General features: G+C 36.0%; 1 protein-coding gene across 7 annotated transcripts in view; it reads right to left on the minus strand.

The window, feature by feature from the left end:
* Window positions 1-24,655, minus strand: part of MAP3K7 (mitogen-activated protein kinase kinase kinase 7) — a 64,847-nt gene that overhangs the window by 18,709 nt on the left and 21,483 nt on the right. For 5 of the 7 annotated variants that reach the window (XM_044924302.2, XM_006055354.4, XR_006542367.2 and 2 more), the window contains 8 exons: window positions 22,543-22,667; window positions 18,374-18,502; window positions 16,249-16,379; window positions 14,589-14,670; window positions 11,712-11,842; window positions 10,918-11,047; window positions 8,291-8,371; window positions 580-644 (listed from right to left, as the gene is read on the minus strand). In XM_044924302.2, coding sequence (XP_044780237.2) covers window positions 580-644; window positions 8,291-8,371; window positions 10,918-11,047; window positions 11,712-11,842; window positions 14,589-14,670; window positions 16,249-16,379; window positions 18,374-18,502; window positions 22,543-22,667 — 874 coding nt within the window. The remainder of the gene's footprint in view (window positions 1-579; window positions 645-8,290; window positions 8,372-10,917; window positions 11,048-11,711; window positions 11,843-14,588; window positions 14,671-16,248; window positions 16,380-18,373; window positions 18,503-22,542; window positions 22,668-24,655) is intronic. The other 2 variants (XM_044924303.2, XM_025294610.3) reach the window with 1 other exon arrangement.

Raw genomic sequence — 24,655 nt, forward strand, 5'->3', positions numbered from 1 at the left:
GGGAGTTTAGAAGAACATCCAGAAATATAAAGATGAGGAATAAAACCCTCAACAACTGGGATAGAAGCCCTGCTAGAGTTCATCCATCTGCTTAGTAAATACTGTCTTAAGGATGTTTAAAAATGTAAATCTAGCGGATATGACAAAGTAAAAGATTAGTTAGAGTCCACCAGGTATATCAGTGCCTGTGACCCCAGAGAAGTGACATCTTTATTGGGGGAATACTTAATCTCTTTAGTAAAAAGAAGGTTAACACTAATGATATATTTTGGAGGACAGTGTTAATGACAAATTGTCCCAAGTACAAAACTGAATACTTCCTTATTAAAGCATATATGAAAACCACATAATACACACTTAGCACTATTGAATTAACCAGTCTCTTCTTAGATTCAAGTTAATAATGGCATCTATACTTTTTTCCCCTTACATATTTAAGTTGATGATAATGAATTTCTCCATTATTATTTTAGGTCAACTTACAAAACTTATTTTGCAGAGGATACATATTCCAGTTAATTTTTGATTTGTGCCCATGACTCATCTTCAAAGACAGAGAATTCGAATATTAAGTCTTACCTGACCAGGATCTGTTCCAGTAACAGTCAAGTCTTGGATGGATCTACGTCTTGGCTGCCCGTTGCCTTTTAAAAAAATAATAAAAAATTAAAATACTGAAATCTATTCAGAGACAAGAAGGGTTTAACTGCTACAGTAGGAAGTTGGAATTTGTTGCTCCTTGGATCTACACAGAATGTGAGAAAAACAAGTGTGTTCATTGTTAAAAGAGAAAGAAAGATGTAAGGAAAGAAAGAGAAACTGCTATAGTATTTTAACTCAAAAGTTGCTGGCTTACAATAAAGTGTGTCCTAACACAATAACCACCCCTACCACATGAAGAGCTGCTGAATTCTCTTCCACCATCTTCTGTCATGTGCTTAAATAGATGACTGCTTGGGGGCTGGGGCTGATGACGGCATCTATTTCAAGGGCCTTACGTTACAGTTTCTACAGCAAGACAGCTAGCAAGTTGTGAGCCATGACTGGCTTTAACCAACAGCAGTACCTTGTTCGTTTCAGAGCTTAAAAGATACTTAGGCTTGAATTTATTGCACTGAGTCACACTTACCTAATCCCATTAGTCTTTGTCAGAATCTAGTAATTTATTATTTGTGAACAACAACTCTTAATTCCTAGTGGAGATGAATGATTCTCATTCCGTTCTCAAATATACAGGTTGTTGAAATGGGATAGAGTGTTAACCCTGCTTCAGGAACTTCCACGCTGAACATAACTGACTTAAAAATCAGTTTATGAAAGAACTAGACAAATCCAAGTCTTCAGCAACATGGGGTGAACTGAACAATAGCTTCACTCAGCACTTCTATTTGGGAATAGGGCTGTTTACACAGTTATTTTCTAAGATGAGAGATCAGCTGTCTAAAAGGAAACACCAAAATACTATGAGTAACAGCTGACACAATAGTCAAAATTCTTTTGACTCTGAAGACCGTATTATGTAATAGTGGGCAGCGCTCAGACCACATACTCTAATAGTTGTGGCCTGATCAGCCGACAGAATTCATTCTTAAAATTTTATATCTCCATAACCTTCATTATCTTATTTTAAACCAACCAGCAATATATCCTAGCATCTTAATCAAGGTGACCCTACTATTTTGTACATACACTAAAAGGACCTTTCAACAGAAGAATAATGTTTAATGCAATAGTACGTGCAGTGAATATAAAAACTCAAATTTATAGCTATCCTCGAAAGTATAACTCTTTTGTATTTAAAGTTATGTTTTAGCATTCTTTGCATAATCTTAAAGTTACTTCACATTTCATTTTATTCCAAGCTCCAACTTTCAATTACAAATTGACATAACAACAAACTGCACATTTATGGAATCAGGCACACTAAGATATTTCTCTGAAAACTTTTAATTATCCCCATTTTCCTGAGGACAAAAAGGATCCCCACTACCATGACTAATGAGCAATTTCAGGCACATTTCATTCAACACAATCATTCTAAAATTAGCTGAGATGAGACAGGCTTGTAAAAGTGTCTGGAATTCTCTTTTCAGATTAGCAACATTTGTGAATCTGGGGAACCACCCAGCACATGTGTCTGAAAATCATTACATCACCATTGCAATAACAACAAAGACAAGCTCTAAGGGACAGGGGGCGGGGAGAAGGGGAGGAAAGGGGAATGAAAAGTTTTAAGTAGGGGGAAGGAGAACTGACAGTTAACAGATGCCATAAAATGAGAAATCTATAAGCTACAGCATGAGTCAAAAGCAAGCACTACTAGGCAATGCATTTTCATTAGCATAACCATGGCAGAAACCATCTGGCATACAGTTCAGACGAAGCAAAAAAGGATTGCAATCAACAAATACTTGTTGCTCCAATATTAAGTTTCAAGCCATAATTTAGAAATATGAATATAAAAAACATCAAGCTCCTATTATCACAAATGAAAATTACTGAGTGTGTGCTCAGTAAATTTAGACTGACTCTGAATTTTTTGGTAACTAAACACTAATTTAGAAACTCATTTACTTTACATTTTTTCATGATTCTTTAATATGTGCATACCTGTATTAAACACAGCAGTATAAAGGAAAAAAGTAGAAATAAGGGACAATATGATATCATATTGTCAATGCTTAATCAAAAAATATGGAATTTATAAATGATGTCTTGAGTTTTTTAATCTGTAATGAATTTTGGAATGTTCAGGACTTCTGACAGGGAACAAAGGATATTTAAAAAAATAACTTTTCTAAGAGCAACAAAAGGAATATACGATATCCCTAAGCCTGCCTTCTTCCCCACCCCTAACAGGGGTGGTTGGAACAGCAGCTTATAGGGCCATTGCTTTTACAACACAAACAAAATCCATCTCTCCAAAAAGCTGTTCTTTTTATGTACAACTGATTTCTTGAGCTGGTATTTGAAAATCATCAGAGTCCTTCCAGAGACTGCTGGCTTAGGTCCCAGAGAGTCATTCCTGTGGTTTTTCTTATCAGTTTCCTTACCTAAACTACTTACATTTTTCTAGGTTCCAATTTTCTAAAGACACTATTCATGTAAAAATCAACACATTTTCCTGGAGACATCTCTTAATCAAAATGTTGGAAATTTTGATATTTGTTAAGTTTTGAATATTAAAAATTATGGGACACTTATCCTTGTTATATTTTAAAAAGTGATCTTGGTAGACTACAATAAGGTGGAAAGAGACCACCAAAATATTTCCTGTAAAGTTATATGCACTTTCCTATTTAATTAGTCACAAATGCAGAATTTTATTGAAGGAGTAGTGTCTGCACTTGGCAGAAGCAGATGTAGTATATCTCAGAAGAGCTCTCCTCGGGCCTCTGTGTCCCTAAACAAATGCAGGTGTTAATGACACTATCTGTGCAAGGTAAGAACTTGAGATCTAGGAAAGCTCAATTCTTTTACCTCATGGTCTCCTCATAATGGTGCTGCACTGTTTATCGCTTGGCACTTTTCATATTTTACTTAACTACTTATCACACTTTTGGTAAATAACCAATATACAATGGAGCTCAGTGTACCTGCCTGAAATTTAAAGTGAATGAATAGTCATTAAATTTTTCTCAGTTAAGAGATCTAAATGCAGCTGAAAATATTAAGGACGCCTAAAGTTTCTTTTCAGTTTCAAGAATATTATTAACAACAAATGTCAATTAAATTCACAGACCCGGACAAAAATATTTTATGTGTATTAAGACTGATTCAACAAAACACTTGCATATTCAGCCTTCTCTAGCAAATCCTTAAGACAGTACATAATGCTTTTTGGTCAAAGCGTTCTATCAGTTTAAAATGTTATGCCATCTTATTCCAGGCTTAGAAATAACAAAAGGTACACTAGAGTCTCACTGTTGAAGTTTCTCAAACAGAAGTACATGAGGGCAATGCTTATCTGTAGAATAGAGGAGAAAAATTTCAAGTGTTTAAAATGAAGCCAAGTATTGTAATTTAGTCTGAACTTAAAAAAGAAATTCAGAACCACTGAGTATGATATTATAGTAGTAGTATTAAAAACTGTTTAAATATATTCTAGAAAACCTTACAGTTTAGCTCATTTTAAAAAGTTGTCTTTTATAATATAATTACAACAGTTATTCAATATCAGTATTTGGAAAAATTTACTTTTGCAAATCATATGTTGGAAATTTATTTCATTTCATAATAGCAATCGATCTGGTATAAACTATGCATGAGGATTTTTTAACAACAGAAAGGGAGAAAGTACAGAAGACTTATGTTTCAATTAAATCTTTTGCAGGTGGTATGTATATATGTATCTGACAGTACTTTCATCCAATGGATTTCAAAATATATTATAATCACAGTTGACTTTTTTAAGTACTATAACTCTTCACACAAGGACTCCAGAGCAGGACTGCTGATCTCCCTTGATAACAGACACCAGAGCCATGAACAAAATATTTTTTAACTATTCAGTCTCTTGTTGTTTAGTTGCTAAATTAAGTTGGACTCTTCTGCAGCTCCATGGACTGTAGCCCGCCAGGCCCCTCTGTCCATGGATTTCCCAGGCAAGAATACTGGAGTGAGTTACCATTTCCTTCTCCAGGGGATCTTCCCAATCCAGGAATTGAATCCACATCTTCTACTTTGGCAGGTGGATTCTTTACCACTAAGCTACCAGGGAAGCCAACTCAGTCTCTTACTCTATGAAACTGGAAAAGGTTGTTGTTCTTGTTGTGTAACTTTTTGACATTTTACCTGTTTAACTTATTGACATGTGAAATTTTAAAAGAAATGTAAAATTTAGGTATTCTTCTAACACCAGATCAAGTGTTACTATCAAATGTATTATAGTTTCCCAATTCATAATTCCTAGCTCATTTCAGTATTTGAGATGAAGATGGAGGGAAAACAGACCCCTGGAAGCTTGGATAATAACAAAGCAAAATGTGGGAAAGTCAAGAAAATCCAAGTAAAAGAACCAAATAAACAAAAATCCATGTTTTTATCAAAATCTTAAAGGAAAAAACTTTAGAAAAATTTAAAGCAATCCAATAATCTGCCACCCACTCTTTTTTCTTCAAATAAAAGTAACATAAAATGGATTAGAAAACTACAGATCAGATAGTTTCAATTATAGGCAAGAGATGTCTGCATTTACATTAACTTTGCTTAGGTTGTACAGTTATTTGGCAGAACATTCTCTACAAATGAAGAGTTAGCAAAATGTCATACTGTACTGGCAATTGCTCTTATTATGTGTCTTGCTTGCTAAGAAGAAGCCAGATAGATTTACAGCCACTCTGTGGGCAGGGCAAAGTAGAAGGAAGACTTAACCAGAACAAAGTTGCCAATACCTCTTTCAGAGCCAGGCCCAAGGTAGCAAGGGTACAAAAAATTGTGTAGTTTGATCCACACAAGTCCTAAGGTATTAAAGGTCCACTTTTGCATGACCTGAGAGACTGTTAAACTGATGAACGCTGGTGTTAGCCACAGACTGCTTGTTCTTCCTCATTTGTTGATGGCAGGGTATTTAACAGTTAAGTGTTGAAGAGCAAGCAAAAAACAAGATTTAAATTTGTTGACCCATGACCAGGTTAGGCATTTTAGTCATTATAAAGATTGTATTAAAAAAATTTTTTTTAGAGTAACAGTGCCTATTTAAAAACTTTTAAAACTTGGTAAAAAATTTTAAAAATGCAAGAGGCAACACTTCAAAAATGATACATTTGTACACTGCTAATAAATACACATTAAAAACTTACTTGATGCTTAAAGGAGCACTCCTAATAAAAAGAGGCAGTTTATTCCAAGAGGTACATTAAACTCAGTACATTGCACTTGGCCAAAGGAAAGTATTATTGAAAATACTTATCCATAACAGACGAAAAATATAGCTTATATTTTAAAAATGCTTACAACTGGGATCCAGTGCTAATTAATGCCAGTTTGGATATATCAAGAAGTATCTGATCATATAACCACAGAATTTGTAGGGAATCAACCTCAAGTAAAAAAGTTCTAAAAGGTATTAAGAAATTTAGGGAATTAAATTTCATCCTTCTTTACAATTAAAATGGCCATGTAAGATAGTTGAGATATTCCCAAAGCACAGGTTATATCTTTTATGTTTAATTTAAAAATATAACCTAAGAATAAATTAATGTTTGACTTTTATGTCCAATTATTTCATTTCCAGTGGTTGCAGCCTTTATTAAAAAAAGCAAAACTACTAGGTTAATGTTTAAATATCTGGGGGAAAAAACCCAAAAAGAATATTTCATAAAATGTATTACTGAATACTATTTCCACTTAACAAGCATTGGTACTCTGCCAATTAGCAGCAGAATTAAGCTTTCCTGACCCCATAAGGATCCAATGTCATTAAAAAGTATCTCCTGGATGAAGAGCTCAGTTAAATTTAACACAACCCTAAGTAGGAGCAGCACAGAATTACTCTAACTTCTGTGACTCAAACAAAACAAAAAAATGGGTGTAATCTGGTGTCAGAAGATCTACGATGGGATCCTGGCTGTGTAACTCTGGGAAAACCATTCAACATCATTGGATCTTTTTCATCTGTAAAATGGCTGTTAAGCTGATGTGCTTTAAACTACCCTACAGGCCACACAGCACATCTAACTAGGGTTTTTCAGCCCTGGCACTGCTGACACTTCAGGATGGGTAATCCTGGGCTGCGGGAGGCTGCCTGAGACACTCCAGACTGTTTAGCAGCAACGCAGCTTCTGTCTACCATGTCAGTAGCACCTATTAGTTTTGACAATCATAAACGTTTCCAGACAGTGCCAAATGTCCCCTGGCGGGGTGTGGTGTGGTGCACACATTCACCCTGGCTCAGAACCTCTTGAGAACGTTTTTCTCCTCTTTTCCCCTACTCATTATCACATACATCATGGGCTACTTCGCTATGTGTGGGTGTATCTGTTCTTAATGTTTACCCATAAGACCCAGATTAAGATTAGTGTGCCATTTGGCTAAATTTTTCTGATACTCTCAAACATTTAAGATAATCAGAGCTCAACAGTATGAATATTTAAACGTTGCTGCTTCTTCAGTTAGTGTATTATTCCCTTAAACTTGGAATCTTTCAGGGCAGAAGTAAAATGATCCTAAGTACTTTACTAATTTTGAAAGCAGCCCATGACTCAATAGAAGTATGAGAGGAATAAATTAACTGTATTCTCTGAAGGGCAACAATTAAAATGTAAAATAAACCACTTGAACAACCAGAATAACAAAGAACTACTCTAGAAATACAGTGGTTTTGTATAGATGGAATGGGCCCTAAGAACTGTTTAAAATATTTTATACACATCTGTAATTTACAGATTTTACATGTATACTAGTTCTGACCCACTGGGAGCTCAATAATGGGTCATTTCCATAATCGGCACATATTTATTAAACACTATGTGTGAGGTCTTGAGCCAGACATGGCGGATGATGCCATCAATAATAAATAACAAAGACATAGTCTCTATCCTCAAGTTTCAGTTTACTGGAGGAGACAAGTACTACTAGGCATGGTGATTTAGATTCATCTATGAGATAATCACCGTAAGAAATGAAAGCAATTTAACCATATGAGACTTGTGGGAGTTAGGTATAAGAACATAATTTGCAAGAAGATCCTCCTAATAATACATAGGAATCTGAAGTGACCATAATTATTTGGCAAGATACCATGTAAAACAGCAAATCTCATTTAGCTTTTATTTTGTTTCTGTTTTCTAGGTTAAGGCAAAATAGTATTCAGCTACTCTTTTCTCAACTTTGTATTTTACTTGTTACCAACAGAAAGAGGCTGGGACAGAATGCCAAGAGGGAGCCGCCAAGTTGCAATGAAGGAAGAAAAGGAGCCAAGGACAACAAGTATTTTTAAAGGATTGTTTCCTCTTTCTGCTAGGGGCAAAAAAGGTCTGGGTTCAGCTATTCCGCTCATTTAAAAGATGAGAGGAAGTTGGCAGAATTCTGGGCTGGTATGCCTCCTTCCATGAAAAGGCTTATTACTTTACCTTCTAGTTCATCCTCAATTTTGGAGATGTGAGGTTTCTGGCCAAGCTGGCTTCAGTGCAGATAAATGTGTACAGTTTTTAATCTGTCTCCCTAAGGACTGCATGCAAGGTATCTATTTTCACCTTCTATCAAATTGGAGCAAGAAGCATTTTATAAGTACTAGGGATCATTATTCCGGTTTTACAGCTATTAGACCAACCCAGGTGGTCCATGATACCTGCTGTGACGGTCTCAGGGACATCCAGAATGTTGCCAAATGAAGCGGTTTTACGGTGGCCCCGTTTAGGCTTGGAAAAGGCTGCAAAAATACACACATACAGTATACATGCAAACAACCACAAATAGAAACACAGAAAACGGTGAACAAAAACAGAATACTTTTCATATAGTTATGTTAATAACACTTCATGCAGGATGGCATGCAGAACTATCAAACCCTTTGTCCATGCTTACACAAGGCGTGATTAAGGAGCAAACAACTATCAATACAAGATGTTTCACATACTGGCTTTAATTAGCAGGAAAAAAAAAAGGACAGAGACAAACAAAGCTGCAGGGTAATGAGAAAGCTAGATTTCCAACACGTTCATAGAAATAATCTAAATGCAACCACTGATGTGCAGTGAGGGTCTACGATGAAAGTGGGAAGAAAAGAGGAGTTAAAAAGAAATATGCTGCCATATTTGTTTTAATTAAACACAGGAATATGTGTTCAATGAGGTGTTTCTTGAAGTGTGCTACAAAGTACAATTCAGTGATTATATGATAAGTATTGAATCAAAGTATGAAATGTATATGCTTTTATAATTATAAATATTTAAACATACTTCTGATAAACTGAGTATTTATCGTAGTTTCCAAAGTTTAGGGTCTATTCCTGCTAAACCAGAATAGTTCTGAAAGGCTGGAAAATATGAACCTGTCAAAGTAAGACAATTCACCAACAAATGTTCAGCCCATCTGTTTTATTCACATTTAGGCAGAGAAAGGATAGGGTTATTTAAATATATGTGGTTACCTTTAAACTGGTGAAATATCACTTCTGTGAAGATTAATTATAAACCAGTACCTGACTAAAAAATTGACACTAGCAGATATAAAATTATTACTATTACATTACAGAACACTTCCTGTTTTAAGGTAGCAATCACTATTTGGCAGCTCTAACTTGAATGATATTCCTGAAATGAAAAGGACTCCCAAAGTGTTAGGCTGCATTTCTGTATACACTGTTCACCAGACACTGTACTGTGACACCCCCACTGCACACAGAAACACTTGTGACTCAAGTGACCTCCCTCCACTCAACTTGACTGTTTCTGAAGATTCCATTTATGTGGCAGAGACCAGCCAATCTCTTTTTTTTCCTTTTTTCTTAGCAACAGAACCTCAACTGTACTCAGGACAGCAATGTTCCCAGATAAAAGACTGCAGATGCCCTCTTCCTTGGGTCCAAAGGGAGCCATATGACCCTACTGCTACGGCCAATGACATAAACATGGAAGTTGTTAGGAGGGACTTCTGTGAAAGCTTTTTGAAAAAGTAGCCCTTGCCCTAACTCCTGCTTCCTGATGCTGGGACTGTGGATGTGATGACTGGAACAGCCATTACGGGGCACAAAGTCACCTTCAGGATGAAAGCCACACAATAGGGATTGTAACATAGAGAGACAGAAGAAACCCAGTCACCAAAGATCGAGGCGCCTACCTCCAGATTTGTGTGTGAAAAAAAGTTTTGTGTTAAAGACACTGTTATTTTAGATATTCTATAATATCTAACTGACTCTAATGCTAACTGATAAATAAGTGACCAAGATTAGTTGAAGACAAGAAGAGTTAGGATGGTCCTCTGGACAACTTCTTTCTTAAAAGAACTTTACACAAAATGAAAATATTCTTTTTAGAAAGAAACCAAAACAATCTTAAAACAAAACAAAATCCCACAAAACCTGGTTAGCTAAGGTAAAAAAAATACACTAATACATTAGGGAATATACTTGTATATACATATGTAGTTTAAAAGTTTAGAGGTAAATACACAAAAATGCTGTGTTTATTTTTTTAGTGGGACAATTATGGAAGACTGGGTTTTTTAAATTTATATTTCTACATTTTCCACAATAGAAATGTATTTATAATCAGTTCCTCTCCACCTCTAGGGAAATCAGAAAGAAAACAATTTAACCCACCATTACTAAATGAACCTGGTTAGAAAAGGTTAGAGGTCCACTAAGGTAACAAAACATGTAATTATTTTTGTGCTGACCAGTCTTTCCACAATTACTCATTTTAAGTACTGACAAAATGGAAGAGAAATGCTAGCTTTTTCTAGATCAAATTACTATGATCTTTTATTTTACAATTAAAAGAACTAATCACAAACTTCGCTAATTTTGCCACTGAAAGGAGCAGCAGCAGACAGTAAGGCCACATCACATTCTGATCTGGAGCACATTTTTCTGCTAAATTCAAAACAAAACGTTTGCTATTACTTGAATTCAGCACAAAACTCTAGTAGAATCATTCAAAATCCTCCTAAAACATCCTAGTATTGGCTAAATTTCAATTTCTCATTTAGATTTTCAGCTCATATTGAGCTGAATTATATTTGATAAAAATCTGTAATAAGAAATTAAACTTTATAATGCTAATAATTTTACAAATCATGCTTGGTTTATCTGGAATTTGAGATGCTTTCTGCTAGAAGCATAGAAAGTATATTATAAATCAACTTGCTGCTTTAAAAAAATTTAGGACACACACAAAAAAGCCCCCGACATTCCCATGACTGAAAAAACAGAAACTACCATCTTCGTTCCTCTTCAGACTTTTACTTCCTTTTTACCTGTGGTTGCAGCAATCCTGGCTTCTATTTCAGACATATCGGCACTCATCCTCTTGCCTTCAGAGGTTGGGGGCAAGCTCTCCACGCTGCTCCCACGAGAAGCTCCCAAACTCAAACGCCCAGATTCACCCTGTTAAAAACATAGGTCAATTTGAATTACTGAAGCTCTTTATATTTAAAAATCCTGGGCAGCTAGAAGAAGGGAGATACCAACTGGGATTTTTATGGGTTCTGTTCTGAAAGAAATGGAAAATCTTCAGGGAAAGGGAGCTGTAGGAGTGAGGAAGAACAAGCTGCAGACACTGGCCTTTAGGAAAAGGTGATCATTAGAGCTGGGAGTTCAATGTCCCAATTATTAGTTATCCTAAATGCCTCAAGGAAGACGAATAAAATCACTCCTTAAAATATTGAAAAACCAGTAACAGCAAAAATATAATAAATCTGGAAACATGAAATGATGGATCTAGAAGAACTCCTTTAACCAGGTAGTACAGCCAAGAAATCTCCATTTTATACTTGTAACCATCAACTGTTCAAGTTAGGGATCATTGTAAGGAAGATATGCACAAACATCGAAGGCAGCAGTCATCAGATGGGAGAACAATTAATTATAAAGAATTTCAGGAGAATCTCATTACACATCTCTACTCTTAAGCCTATCTGTCTGCTTCAGGAACAAGATTCAGGACTTGTATAGTGGAAGAAGGCAAACAATACTTGTTAGTATAATGTTCAGGACTTCATGACTACTGGTAAGGTTACCAAAAGATTTTACTTTTAATAACAAAACAAACCTGTTGTTTTGCCTGGTTTTTCAACAATTTTGATTCTAAGCGTTTAATTGTATCGTTTGTGGCAGGAACTTGTTCCATGTTCGTGTCACTTTTATTACTGGTGTTTGTAGAAGCGATGTCCATGAAGGAGCCTAGGAAAGCAAAAATATTTATGACAATAGGCTGGGAATAATACAAATGCTTCATTCAATAAAATGCAACTTAAATTCTTTTCTAAACTAGCAAGATAAAATAGAAATAAGACTTTTCAAGCTAATGAAGATACCCAAACAAACCCATTTTAAATGATATTTCAGGATAGCACAAAAAGGGAATCAAAGTGCCTAAACAGTTTTCTAATAGTCAAAGTCAAATTAAACTTTATAATGCTAATAATTTTACAAATCATGCTTGGTTTATCTGGAATTTGAGATGCTTTCTGCTAGAAGCTTAGGAAGTATATTATAAATCAACTTGATTTAGAATCAAGAATGACTAAGATTCTTAGCTTGAGAGAAAGAAATGGCTATTAATCAAGATGGAAAAGACTGTGGAAGGACTGAGTCGGAAGGGAGCTCAGTTAGGAAAATGGTAATTTTGAGCTCATAGCAGGTGTCAATCAAGTAGCTGGATATGTGAGTATGGAGTGTGAATTTGGGATGGAGCAAAAATATTGGCGTATACATGTATACTGGATGAGATTACTAAGGAAATGAGTTTAGACCAACAAAGAGGTCAAATGACTAAGCCCTGGGCACTCTGACATTTATAGGTTGGGAAGATGAAGAATAACCAGCACAGGAAACCATGAAAACAAGTGACCAGAGATGTAAGATGAAGCCCAGGCTAGTATGGTATCCTGGAGACCAACTCAAAGTGCTGAAAACAGTAGACAGTAACAAACTGTGTCAAAGGCTACTGAGAATCAAAAAAGATGAGAACTGAAAATCCTTCTTTTAGATTTAGTAATGTGAAGGTAACTGGTGACCTTGACAAGAGCAGTTCTAGAGTAGTGGTATAATAAAAGCTTGAACGGAGTGAGCACAAGAGAGAATGGCAAGAGAGAAGCCAGAGAAATGCAAATACAGACTTTAACAGTCCCCGCCTTATCCTCAGGGGATACATTCTAAGAGCTCCAGTGGATGCCTGCAACCTCAGACAGGACTCAGCCCTTGCATACTGTGTTTCTTCTTATACATATATTCCTACGATAAACTTTAATTTATAAATTAGGCACAGTAAGAGATTAACAAGAGTAACTAAAAATAAAACAGAACAACAATATACTGTAATAAAAGTTACATGAATGATGTCTCTCTCTCTCAACATATCTTACTGTACAAATTTAATACCTTTTTCTAACTAAGCACTTATCCTGCACTATGGCTATTAACTTCTGCAGTTTGAAGCATGACAGCAAAACAGGCACCGATTTCTTTTTCCTTCATGATTTCATGGATAGAAGTTCTTAATGCAGATCTTAGCAATCTCATCCAGCATAGGATTTTTTTTTCCCTAATTAAAGTTGAGAATTTTCACCTTTTCAGTTAGAGGGAGCACTTTCCAGCTTCTCTTTGGCATATCAGAATTGCCAGCATCACTACTCGTGTGCTTTGGGGCCATTACTAAATAAAATTAGGGTCCCATGAACACAAGCACTGTGATACCTTGACAGGTGATGTGACAACCAACAGGGCTGCTAAGTGACAAATGGATAGGATACACTGAATAAAAGGACGATCCATAGGAAGGAGCGAGATTTCATCGTGCTGCTCAAGATGGCTGCAATCTAAAACTTATGAATTATTTCATTCTGGAATTTTTCATTTAGTATTTCTGGATCACAGTTGACCACGGGTAACTGAAACTGCAGAAAGTAAAACTGTGGACAAGGGGGACTACTGTATATATACTCAGGGAATGATCCCAGCACAAAGGCTAAAACTGATGATGCAAGAGACAGGAAGAATTGCTGGAGAGCAGATGGGATCTGATGCACAAGGGGACAGGCTTGCCTCTGGCTATGAGCATGGACAGTTCAGCATGGGAACAGAAGAGCGTGCAGAGCAGAGGGGCAGACTCAGGCAGGTGGGCGCATGGAGAGGGGGAGTTTGTGGCAGCTGTCTTTTGATTCCAGAGAAACGGTAAAGAAGGTCAGCTGAGAGTAAGGAGTGGCAAGCAAATGTTTTTAGAGAAATTCACTTTAGAATTCAGAGCATCTCAGAAAGACTTTCAGTAAAATTGGAACCAGTTTAAATATAATTTTTTTGGAGGTAGGGGAAATAGACCAGTAAAAATAAAATTTTAAGAATGCATTAAGTATATGTGTACATACACACCTATGCCTTTTAGTTTTAATCAAACTAATAAATGTTCATAATACCATATATTTTGAGAAGTAAAATTTTTCTGAGTATTACTTCTACTGTTTTTTTTTGATGACCACAAACTATGGAACTGAGGAACTCTGAACTAAAACACAGATTCTTAAATGAATGTCTCTATGGATTCTTCTACAAAGATCAAGAAGTAGGGTGCTCATGATACAGGAAAGATACTGTTTTATATATATATTTATAATAATTTTTGATACTATTTGATCTAGCTGTATCTGTGTAAGAATTATTTTTCAAGTAAAGAATGGCATCCACAAAAATATAATATCCAGTCTTTTTAGACACAACTGTGTAAGAATTTCAAAACTTGGAAGTGGGTTTTCAATTAACTAACCCTGGGTACCTGCATGAAGAATGATGCACCTGGAAATTCAAATTGCAATCATATTAAAGGAATAAATTAAAATGCAAAAAGGGACATCAGTCATTGCTTCTTGATTATCACTTCACAGGAACAGAGACACAAAAATTTAGCTTATTACGTTCCAATCTACCCATTTACCTGTACTGGTAGCAGAGTTGCTCTGTCCTTCATCTGAATACTGACAAGGATATTGTAACGGCTCATCTGCTCCTGGAAAGTACTATATATAAAAAAGTAAATAACAATTTAAAATTTCTTTAATACAAATCAAATCGTGTGAAAATTAAAGAGTAAGTATGTTTGAATTACTTCCTTGCTGAGATCTGAATGCAGCAAAAATGCTGCTTTATTTTCACTAAGGCATATACGGAAATTTGTAGATACAAAGATGTGCTAACTCTTCTGAATTTCAACTGTTATCAATGCCATATATCTACCTACACAGAGCCTAGATAATCTTGAAGGAAACAGCCAATATTCCTCTAGAGGAACATATGAAATACAGTAGTATCATTCCTCATAATTACATGAGACATTATTCATGTTCTCACAGCAGTGATGCAAATCTCTAAAGTGCTGAAATGACCTAGTCTGACAACAGAGATGGTATGCCATAGAATAATTTGTTAGACATTTTAAATATCAAGGATAGATTATGAATGTCACTCTATGAACCAGAGGTAAAATACTGGATATATGTGCTGGATAAAAATTAGAATTTAGGGAGAAAAAAGAGAAATGTTTTCTTCTCAAATTAGACAAAGCACAGATATGCACAATCAAAATCTGAATAATTTATATAATCCAAAGTTTTAAGGTATCTGATTATGGAGACCAAGCTGTTTTCTTTACTTTTTAATTTTTACTGTGTTGTTTTCTTATGAGTGTATCTTTAGGTCCCAGGATTCTACATATAGCTATTCTCCAAATATGAAATTAAGCTTTAATAAGATGAGTTTAAGCTGCTGTGCCTAACTTATTTTCAATAGAATGAACAAATTAATTATGTGGCCATTTAGGAAATCACTTAATCTATATTCAAAGAGATTGAAAGATTCTTCTGCTTAGCAAATTTTCTGAAATTCAGGCACTTTCACATTTCCAAGTCAAGGTACTACTTGATAGATTTGTTAGTGCATAAAAAATCAGAGGCCTAGATTGATTCAAATAATTCTAACAAAAGTGTTTGATTTATAGACTGGGAAATTCTAATAATTATTTAAAATGATTCTTCTAAATTCTAAAATTCTACAGATCCTAGAAAAAAGTTTAACTTTTTAATGGCAAGTGGAAAGTTGAAAATATACAATGAAAAACCAAAAGGTAAAAATCACTTAAATAAAAGTGTCTGGGAATGTAGCCTCTCTAGTGTGCTACATAAATGACTGCTTGATAAAGATTTGTACTAAAGAAAATTTATAACTCAGCAACAATTAGAGTCATAAAATACTTAAGTCGTGTAAAGGCTTTAGAGATCATCTAATTCAACTTCTGTCACATTACAGATAAGGCAACAGGCCCAGGAAAAGATAAATCTACCAAGTTAAGCAGAAGGAAAAAAGCATGTTCAGAGACCTAGTCTAGCTATCTTTCCATTATAAAGAACTAGATTTTTTTTTCCAAAATAGTGTTTTGTCCTCTGATTATGTGAGTAATGAATACCCATTCTAAAGTGGAAAATACAAAAAAGTATAAGACAAAAAAAAAATAATGATATCCCTTTACTTTAAAATCTCATTAAAACTCAGTATATACAAAAGTCCCTTAATCCCAAAGCCCCTCAAAAGAAGGATTATACCCGCATCAAGTGACTCATTATTTTCACAATTTCCTCCATTGAAGGGCGCTGAGAAGGATCTTTAGACCAACAACGAGTCATCAGGCTCTCAATGGGCTTAGGTAAATTTTTGATCAGTGGTGGTCGAGTACCTACAATGAAAAATTACAGAAGGGGAGAAAAGAATGTATTTACTCAAAGAATAGTGTAAGTTTCTAACATGGTATTTATTTTCTAAATCAAGATTTTTTTAGGAGGAATAAAAGTACATTTATTTTGTCCTTTAGGTAAACATTGCATTTTCATAAAGGGGAATCTACACCTTTTGAGAAACCAAATTAAAATTTTCACATGCATTATGACTGAGAGTTAATAATAGTTCATTTACTATAAACACTCTTTTAACAAATAGTTAACAGCTTAATGTGTGAATGGTAACTTAAGGTAATCATATCTGACCTGTATTTTCAGATTTATCATAAAAATTTCAAATCTGTTTGAAAAATCATCTTCCATATATCAAAAGTCATCAACCATAGTTGATATATTACATAGTATTACACTCACTGACTTCTAAACGGTTCTTTTGTGGGAGGCAGGCCTTACAGTAGCTGTGAGTCAGTCATTTCACAAGCTGAAAACTGCCAACTTTTGTGTAATTTAATAAGACTAATATCACTAGCAAGGTCCCTAACTTAAAAGAAGGGCTAGATGATAAGGAAATCTTTGTAAATTTACCAATTAATAAGTTAGTTCTTTTATTTCTTACTTCACTGACATTCAATTTTACTGACACATGACAGAAAAAGAAAACACCATCCTGGTCAATGCTCTAGCATTCTCCATAACGACAGAAAAGGTAGTACAATAAACCAGAAATTGGCAAACACACACGATTACTCCAATGACTCCTTGACATGTCGATGAATGACCAAGACAGTGGGGCAGATATTTGTTCTATCACATGTGGAATAGTGTGTCAAAAATGCCATTAATCAGAGTAATTATAATCAAGAGATAGAAATTAAACAACAGAGAAGATTAGCAAAAGTTAAAAGATTCAGCAATTTCCTTTCAAGAAGTATATTTTCCAAAAGGAACTGCAAAGTAAATTGATTAATGAAGGAGATGTATTCTAGTATCATGAGTGGTTAGAAACATTGTAATTAGAGGTATAAAGGAAATAGGAGGGATGCAAGGACACTGTGTCCATAAATGAATATAACTTAAAAATATGGACATGTGAGTCAGAAATATCAGATCTAATCTCAGCAACACCACTTATTAAACCTGTGCTGCTGCTGCTGCTAAGTCGCTTCAGTCGTGTCCGACTCTGTGCGACCCCGTGAACGGCAGCCCACCAGGCTCCCCAATCCCTGGGATTCTCCAGGCAAGAACACTGGAGTGGGTTGCCATTTCCTTCTCCAATGCATGAAAGTGAAAAGTGAAAGTGAAGTCGCTCAGTCATGCCCGACTCTTAGCAATCCCATGGATTGCAGCCTACCAGGCTCCTCCGTCCATGGGATTTTCCAGGCAAGAGTACTGGAGTGGGGTGCCATTGCCTTCTCCACTAAACCTGTGACCCTAGGCAAATTACTTAGCTTCTCTGGGTCTCAGCTTCCTAATAAGGAAAGCTGTAAAATGGGACAATAACAGCACTCACGTCATAAAGATGAATGAGAAGCTAAAAAGCAAGACTATGTGATGCACTTCATGTTTTGCCTTTATGAATAGCTTAAGTAACAACTCTTACTTAATATGCTTTGCTTTCTCTCCTCAGTGAGACACTGCTTCTTCAAGAGAAAAAAGCAATAGCTCCCTAATTATCTTAACCATGTGAGAAATTTTTTTTCCCCACAGCGTCCAGTCCAACGCGTCCCTGTCTGCTGGAGAGAGGCAACGAGGCAGCTGGCTCTGGCTGTCCACTGATGGCCTCTTCCGCACGGGCACAGCCAGACCTTCTCAGCTTTGTCCAGAGCCAGGACTGCCCCAGCTCTGCTCGATCTTGGTGTCAGGGCAGGTAGGGCTTGAGGCTGGTTACAAGAAATCGTATACTTTAATACTGGGGATATATGGTCTTCTTTGGGGGAGAAACAATTTCCAAATAAGAAATATACAAAATATACTGACGAAAAACTTCACAAACCGTTATGAACAGCCCACATGATACGGAAAGCCGGGCCACCAATTTCATCAAAGGGTTTCCGACGTGTTATCACTTCCCAAAGGATAATACCCCAGCTGAAGACATCACATTTTTCACTGTAATTGCTACCTAGAAAAAAAAGGTAGTAAAATTTCAAGACTTTTCCCCACATGACTTACAGAAGTAATGGCTTTCATAAATTTTAAGAATAAGCATCATGTACAAAAACAAGAGAATGGCACAGGTAGGGTTGAGAAACTTTCTGAAGACCTCAAGTCTTTGCAATAAATATATTTTTAAAATGAGTTAAGTATTAAAATTGTACTCAAAAACTTACTCTATCATGTATAAAATAGACAACTAGCAGGAAGCTGCCATATAACACAGGGATCCCAGCATGGCACTCTGTGATGACCTGGACTTGGAGTAGGGGGTCGGGGAGGGAGGCTCAGAAGGAAGGGGGAATACATACATACACACACATATATATATGTATAGTTATGACTGATTTGCATTGATGTACAGCAGAGACCACCACACTGTAAAGCAATTATCATCCAATAAAGAGAAAAAAAAAACAAACCCCACTTTAGAAAGTTAGTTATTTTCTACCTTCTTGTCAAGAAATGTAGACCTTATCTTTTATTTAAACATATTTTCTCTGGGGCAGAGAATTAAAACAACTTGTACATTCCTTTCTGTAATATCTTACTCCTTTCTGTAATTTCTTAACCTTAAAATTTTCTTCTCTCATTCTCTTGATGGAAAACACTATCAAAGCAGAGGAAATTTCTAATCTAGTGGGAAGATTCTTTTTTTCCAAAATATCTGGTGAGATAAATTATTAACTTGCAAACTTAAAAGTAAGTTGTAAGCAGGAAAACTACAAATACCAAATTTATAGTAAGTAGATTTATGCAGCAAAATGTACATAATTATACATTGGTTGGTCAATCAGCTGATAAACAAACAAACAAAACCCTAAAACCCATGAACAACCCACTGTAAGAATGATCAATTATTACAACAGTAGCTACGGATGTACTTTGCATGTGGCACAGGCACTGGGCACTATGAACCACACAATGACATTACAATCTGATTTGAACCATAGGTGCTGACATCTTTCAGAAATGAAGAAATCTACATAGCCTAATAGTCTGAGTTTTGTTGCTCTAAACAATTAAGAGTAACTTTTATTTCTGGGTTCTTCTGTAAAAACAAATCTTTCTGCTCTCCACACTACAGTAATAACTGTGCTATTTTAACTCAAAGAAAGTCACATTAAATAAATAATTTCAAAACAATGCCAATTATGTGTATTCTACATACGAACTTAAAACAAGTGGCATTATTTAACCTTATATAATTTAACGCTGGCTTGTCCACAAACTTTTTAACTGAACTTTGTGGCAAAATAGCTCCACTCAAGGGACCAGCTGCAGAGCAAATTTCTTTCTCTTGGTGGCTAAAAACAAAGAACAAAAAACTTTAAATTCATCAAAAATAAAAGTCAAAATCAGAATTCAATTATTGAATGTTTCTGAATTTCATGGGCTTTCATACCTTCTAATGTATGAATCACATGTCTTCAGTTCAAATTTTCTCAATTGTTTAAAAGACAATTGATGTTTTTATACAGAAACCTCATATGCAATTTATGGATCACTCTTTTAAAACTTGAGTTAAGACACACAGATGTAAAAGTAAGCATAAGGTATCCCTTACTTGTCCTTAGCATCACACTTCTGTCCAGTTACCTGCATTCTTTCTAAGGCATGCTCATTTAAGCTCTGAAGGGCCGATTTTCAATTGCTAGGAAACCAACGCAAAGCATACTTGGTTCTCGTTACGCCCTGTACTGTCTTATAGTTTGCAGTGAACAGGACTGGAAAAGGTCAGTTTTCATTCCCATCCCTAAGAAAGGCACGGACAAGGCAATGGCACCCCATTGCCTGGAAAATTCCATGGACAGAGGAGCCTGGTGGGCTGCAGTCCATGGGGTCACTAAGAGTCGGACACAACTGAAGCAACTTAGCAGCAGCAGCAGCAAGAAAGGCAATGCCAAAGAATGCTGAAACTACCACACAATTGTACTCATCTCACACGCTAGTAAAGTAATGCTCAAAATTCTCCAAGCCAGGCTTCAATAGTACATGAACCGTGAACTTCCAGATGTTCAAGCTGGATTTAGAAAAGGCAGAGGAACCAGAGATCAAATTGCCAACATCCAAAGGATCATCAAAAAAGTAAGAGAGTTCCAGAAAAACATCTACTTCTGCTTTATTGACTATGCCAAACCTTTGACTGTGTGGACCACGATAAACTCTGGAAATTCTTAAAGAGATGGGAATTCCAGACCACCTGACCTACCTCCTGAGAAATCTGTATGCAGGTCAGGAAGCAACAGCTACAACTGGACATTGGACATGGAACAACACACTGGTTCCAAATACGGAAAGGAGTACGTCAAGGCTGAATATTGTCACCCCACTTATTTAACTTATATGCAGAGTACATCATGAGAAAAGCTGGGCTGGATGAAGCACAAGCTGGAATCAAGATTGCTGGGAGAAATATCAAAAAGCTCAGATATGCAGATGACACTGCCCTTAAGGCAGAAAGCAAAGAAGAACTAAAGAGCCTCTTGATGAAAGTGAAAGAGGAATGTGAAAGAGTTGGCTTAAAACTCAACATTCAGAAAACTAAGGTCATCGCATATGGTCCCAACACTTCATGGCAAATAGATGGAGAAACAATGGAAACAGTGAGAGACTTTATTTTTTGGGGCTCCCAAATCACTGCAGATGGTGATTGCAGCCATTAAAAGAAATTAAAAGACGTTTGCTCCTAGGCAGAAAAGTTATGACCAACCTAGACAGCTTATTAAAAAGCAGAGATATTACTTTGCCAACAAAGGTCCATCTAGTCTAGGCTATGGTTTTTCCAGTGGTCATGTATGGATGTGAGAGTTGGACTATAAAGAAAGCTGAGCACCGAAGAATTGATGCTTTTGAACTGTGGTGATGGAGAAGACTCTTGAAAGTCCCTTGGACTGCAAGGAGATCCAACCAGTCCATCCTAAAGGAAATCAGTCCTGAATATTCTTTGCAAGGACTGATGCTAAAGCTGAAATTCCAATACTTTGGCCACCGGATGCGAAGAACTGACTCATCTGAAAAGACCCTGATGCTGGGAAAGATTGAAGGCAGGAGGAGAAGGGGATGACAGAGGATGAGATGGTTGGATGGCATCACCGACTTAATGGACATGAGTTTGAGTAAGCTTCAAGAGTTGGCAATGGACAGGAAGGCCTGGTGTGCTGCTGTCCATGGGTTCGCAAAGAGTTGGACACGACTGAGCGACTGAACTGAATTGAACTGTTAATTTGTAAACACTGAATCATTTCCTCCAGGAGGAAATACAGGATTGGGTTCCTGTGAGCCTCTTCACAATGTTTTTGTCAACTTATCAATATATTAACCTTGTTTTATGTGTTTCTGTTTAAAACATCTTTTTTAATATAAATCGTTGATTCATTAAACTCATGGCCAAAAGCACTGTAACTCATGCCTGAATGCAGATTAGCTAGCAAGTGCATTTTCTCTGTAAGACACATCACAGCCTTCTGACACTTAGGAACGCTAGAAAGCACTTCAATATTACTCGTAGAGGCCGTTTTAAACTGTGAAATCATCAACACAAAGTACAAAAAAGGGGAAAAAATGAGGCACTCAATAGATCACAGAAGTGATACAGTATGAGAACTGACACAAGAGGGCAGAGCAGTGCCTTGTGTGACCTCAGCCGGGAATGTGTGTGTTGGGCAACTCAAAATTTTTTCCTGCTCTGTGCATACCTGTGAATAACCTATGAAAAGAATTATGAGTACTGATTTTAGGGTTCACATAGGCAATTTTGCCGTTATGGAATCTGAGCATGAGGATCAACTGTACATATGCCTGACCTTCACAGACAACCGAAATCTGGCTGTGAGATTCAAGATCTAAGGCTGTATTTATGCAGTACTTTCTTAGACTTTAGGAAGTATCTTGTGTAAACGCCATGTAGAAATAAAATCATGTAAATAGGGGAAAGCCATAAACACAATGGATTTACATGGGGTAATAAGGCAGATTATCAGTCACATCACGCTTTTGCTATTTTACCTTCAAAAACTTCAGGTGCCATCCAAGCAGCACTCCCCTTATTGTTGGTCATGTGTGTCTGAATGTCACAGGCTGTACCAAAATCACAGATTTTTAAAACTGTCCCCCCTGCAACCAGCAGCAAGCTGTTTAAAAAACAAACAAGACAAAAAATAAACCAAAAAATGAATTAAAGGTTATAAGACCAGTATCTGATTCTACAATAAAAGAGATATTTGAGGAAATAGAAAAGGTTAATAAGCAAAATGTCACTATTCAACTTCTGTAAAATGTGAACCAGTCACCTGTAATAGCTTACTAATATAGAGGAATATTGGCAAAAGTTGACTTTAAGCCAGTTCTAAGGGTGACTGCTAGACTCAAATTCTGATGTCTCCATCTCTATCTCCATAATTTTTCTTGATTATGCTTCTCTCTGGGCCAAAATATGGGGTTTTAAAAAACATGTAGTAAGTGAACATTAAGGTGTTCTGAAATGGGAGTGGCTGGATATCATTACCTTCATAAACTGTTGGCTCCTATACTTTACCTGCCTACCCCAGTGTTTTTTAAGGTGCAAGTAGAAACCTAGTCATAAAATCTAAATCATAACAATTCTAGATCACATATCTGGGGACCTAGATTGCAAAACAACCCAGAAGATTATGACAGCATTAAAAAAAAAAACTGGAAATATCAAAGTGTATCACAACTACTAAGATTAAATATTGTTTCAGAAAAGTTCAGTTTCAGGTCTACACACATTATTATGTACACACAACAGACTGTGAAGTACTTCTTACTATGGATCATGGTGCTAAAAGTTTCCAAACCTTCTTTGCTCTTATTAACCTTACTGTAAACAGAAATGAGTCTTTAGTTAGCCTAATGTAGCAAGACTGCTTAGCTGTTCACTGACCCTATTTCCTTTCCTTTTTAGGTACATTTCTCAGCCTTCTAAGCAATTAGGTATGGTTATTATGATCATTCTAGCCAGTAGAATGTGATGTACTTCACCTTCAAGCCTGGTCCATAAAAATCTCCTACATATATATATGTGTATCTATCTATCTATCTATCTATATATATACACTCCTTTCCCTATATGTCACTGAATGCAGAGGATTCTGACATACAAGACAGGCGGAGTCTGGGACATAAATCAGGAACGTTCACTTTGAACTTTAGAAGCAAAACCCACAAACCACCGAACCCATTTAGGGTTCAGTTCTCTATCTCTTGGCTTAATGATGCCCTTATCTTCTTGATCACCTATGCATGTAAAGGATGTCTGCTGTAATATGTAGCACCTCTGGGTTTGCTGCTGGATGTTTCCACAGTTTACCCAGTTTGCCATATTGCTGGAGGACCAAAATTCTTCTCATGTGAGTTTAAGAGTCAAAGCCACATTACTATACGAGCCCTGTGAACACTGTCAAGAGGAGTATATGGGGATTTAAGCATGTATAGGTTACACTATACATAATGTTGCTTTATTCCCTTACCAGGATATTTTTTTCATATCATTATATAAAGATATTTACATAAAGTTATAAATTCTTTGCATATAATTCTGTTCCAAAATTCTAACTGGACAGATTATTTAGAATATTAGTTTTTTTTTTAGTCCATCATGACTAAAATAAGCCAGATAAACTACTATTCATATCTCCATAATGCCACAAATACTGTGATAATTTAAGTGGAAAGAATGCTAAGTGCAAATTACCTTTATATACACTTAAACAAACAAAAAATTTTCTTTGTTTTCTTAGTTTCACCACTAAGTTCTTACTACTCTTTATCCAAGAGATTCTGTAACTGAATTCTTGGTTTCATCCTAGTATATTCAAAATATCACAGTAATTTTTCTGAATGACTTTTATATTATTACTATTTACAGTGAATACCCCTTTACTCATAAGATTCTGAATGAACTAGCAAAAAGCTAACTAAAGTAGGGGCACAAGCTGATGCTGTATGAAACACCTAATTGTATCATCAGGTGCCTTCTTTCTGTGCCATTCTAAAAAACTCCTCCTGACTGGAGACTCCACAGGTTTTCCAGGGACAATAAGATAGGGCACATGTGTCTGTACATGCAATTATACATGAAAGTACAGCCATTCCAAGA

Source organism: Bubalus bubalis, chromosome 10 (genome assembly GCF_019923935.1).
Source record: "Bubalus bubalis isolate 160015118507 breed Murrah chromosome 10, NDDB_SH_1, whole genome shotgun sequence".
Classification (NCBI taxonomy): domain Eukaryota; kingdom Metazoa; phylum Chordata; class Mammalia; order Artiodactyla; family Bovidae; genus Bubalus; species Bubalus bubalis.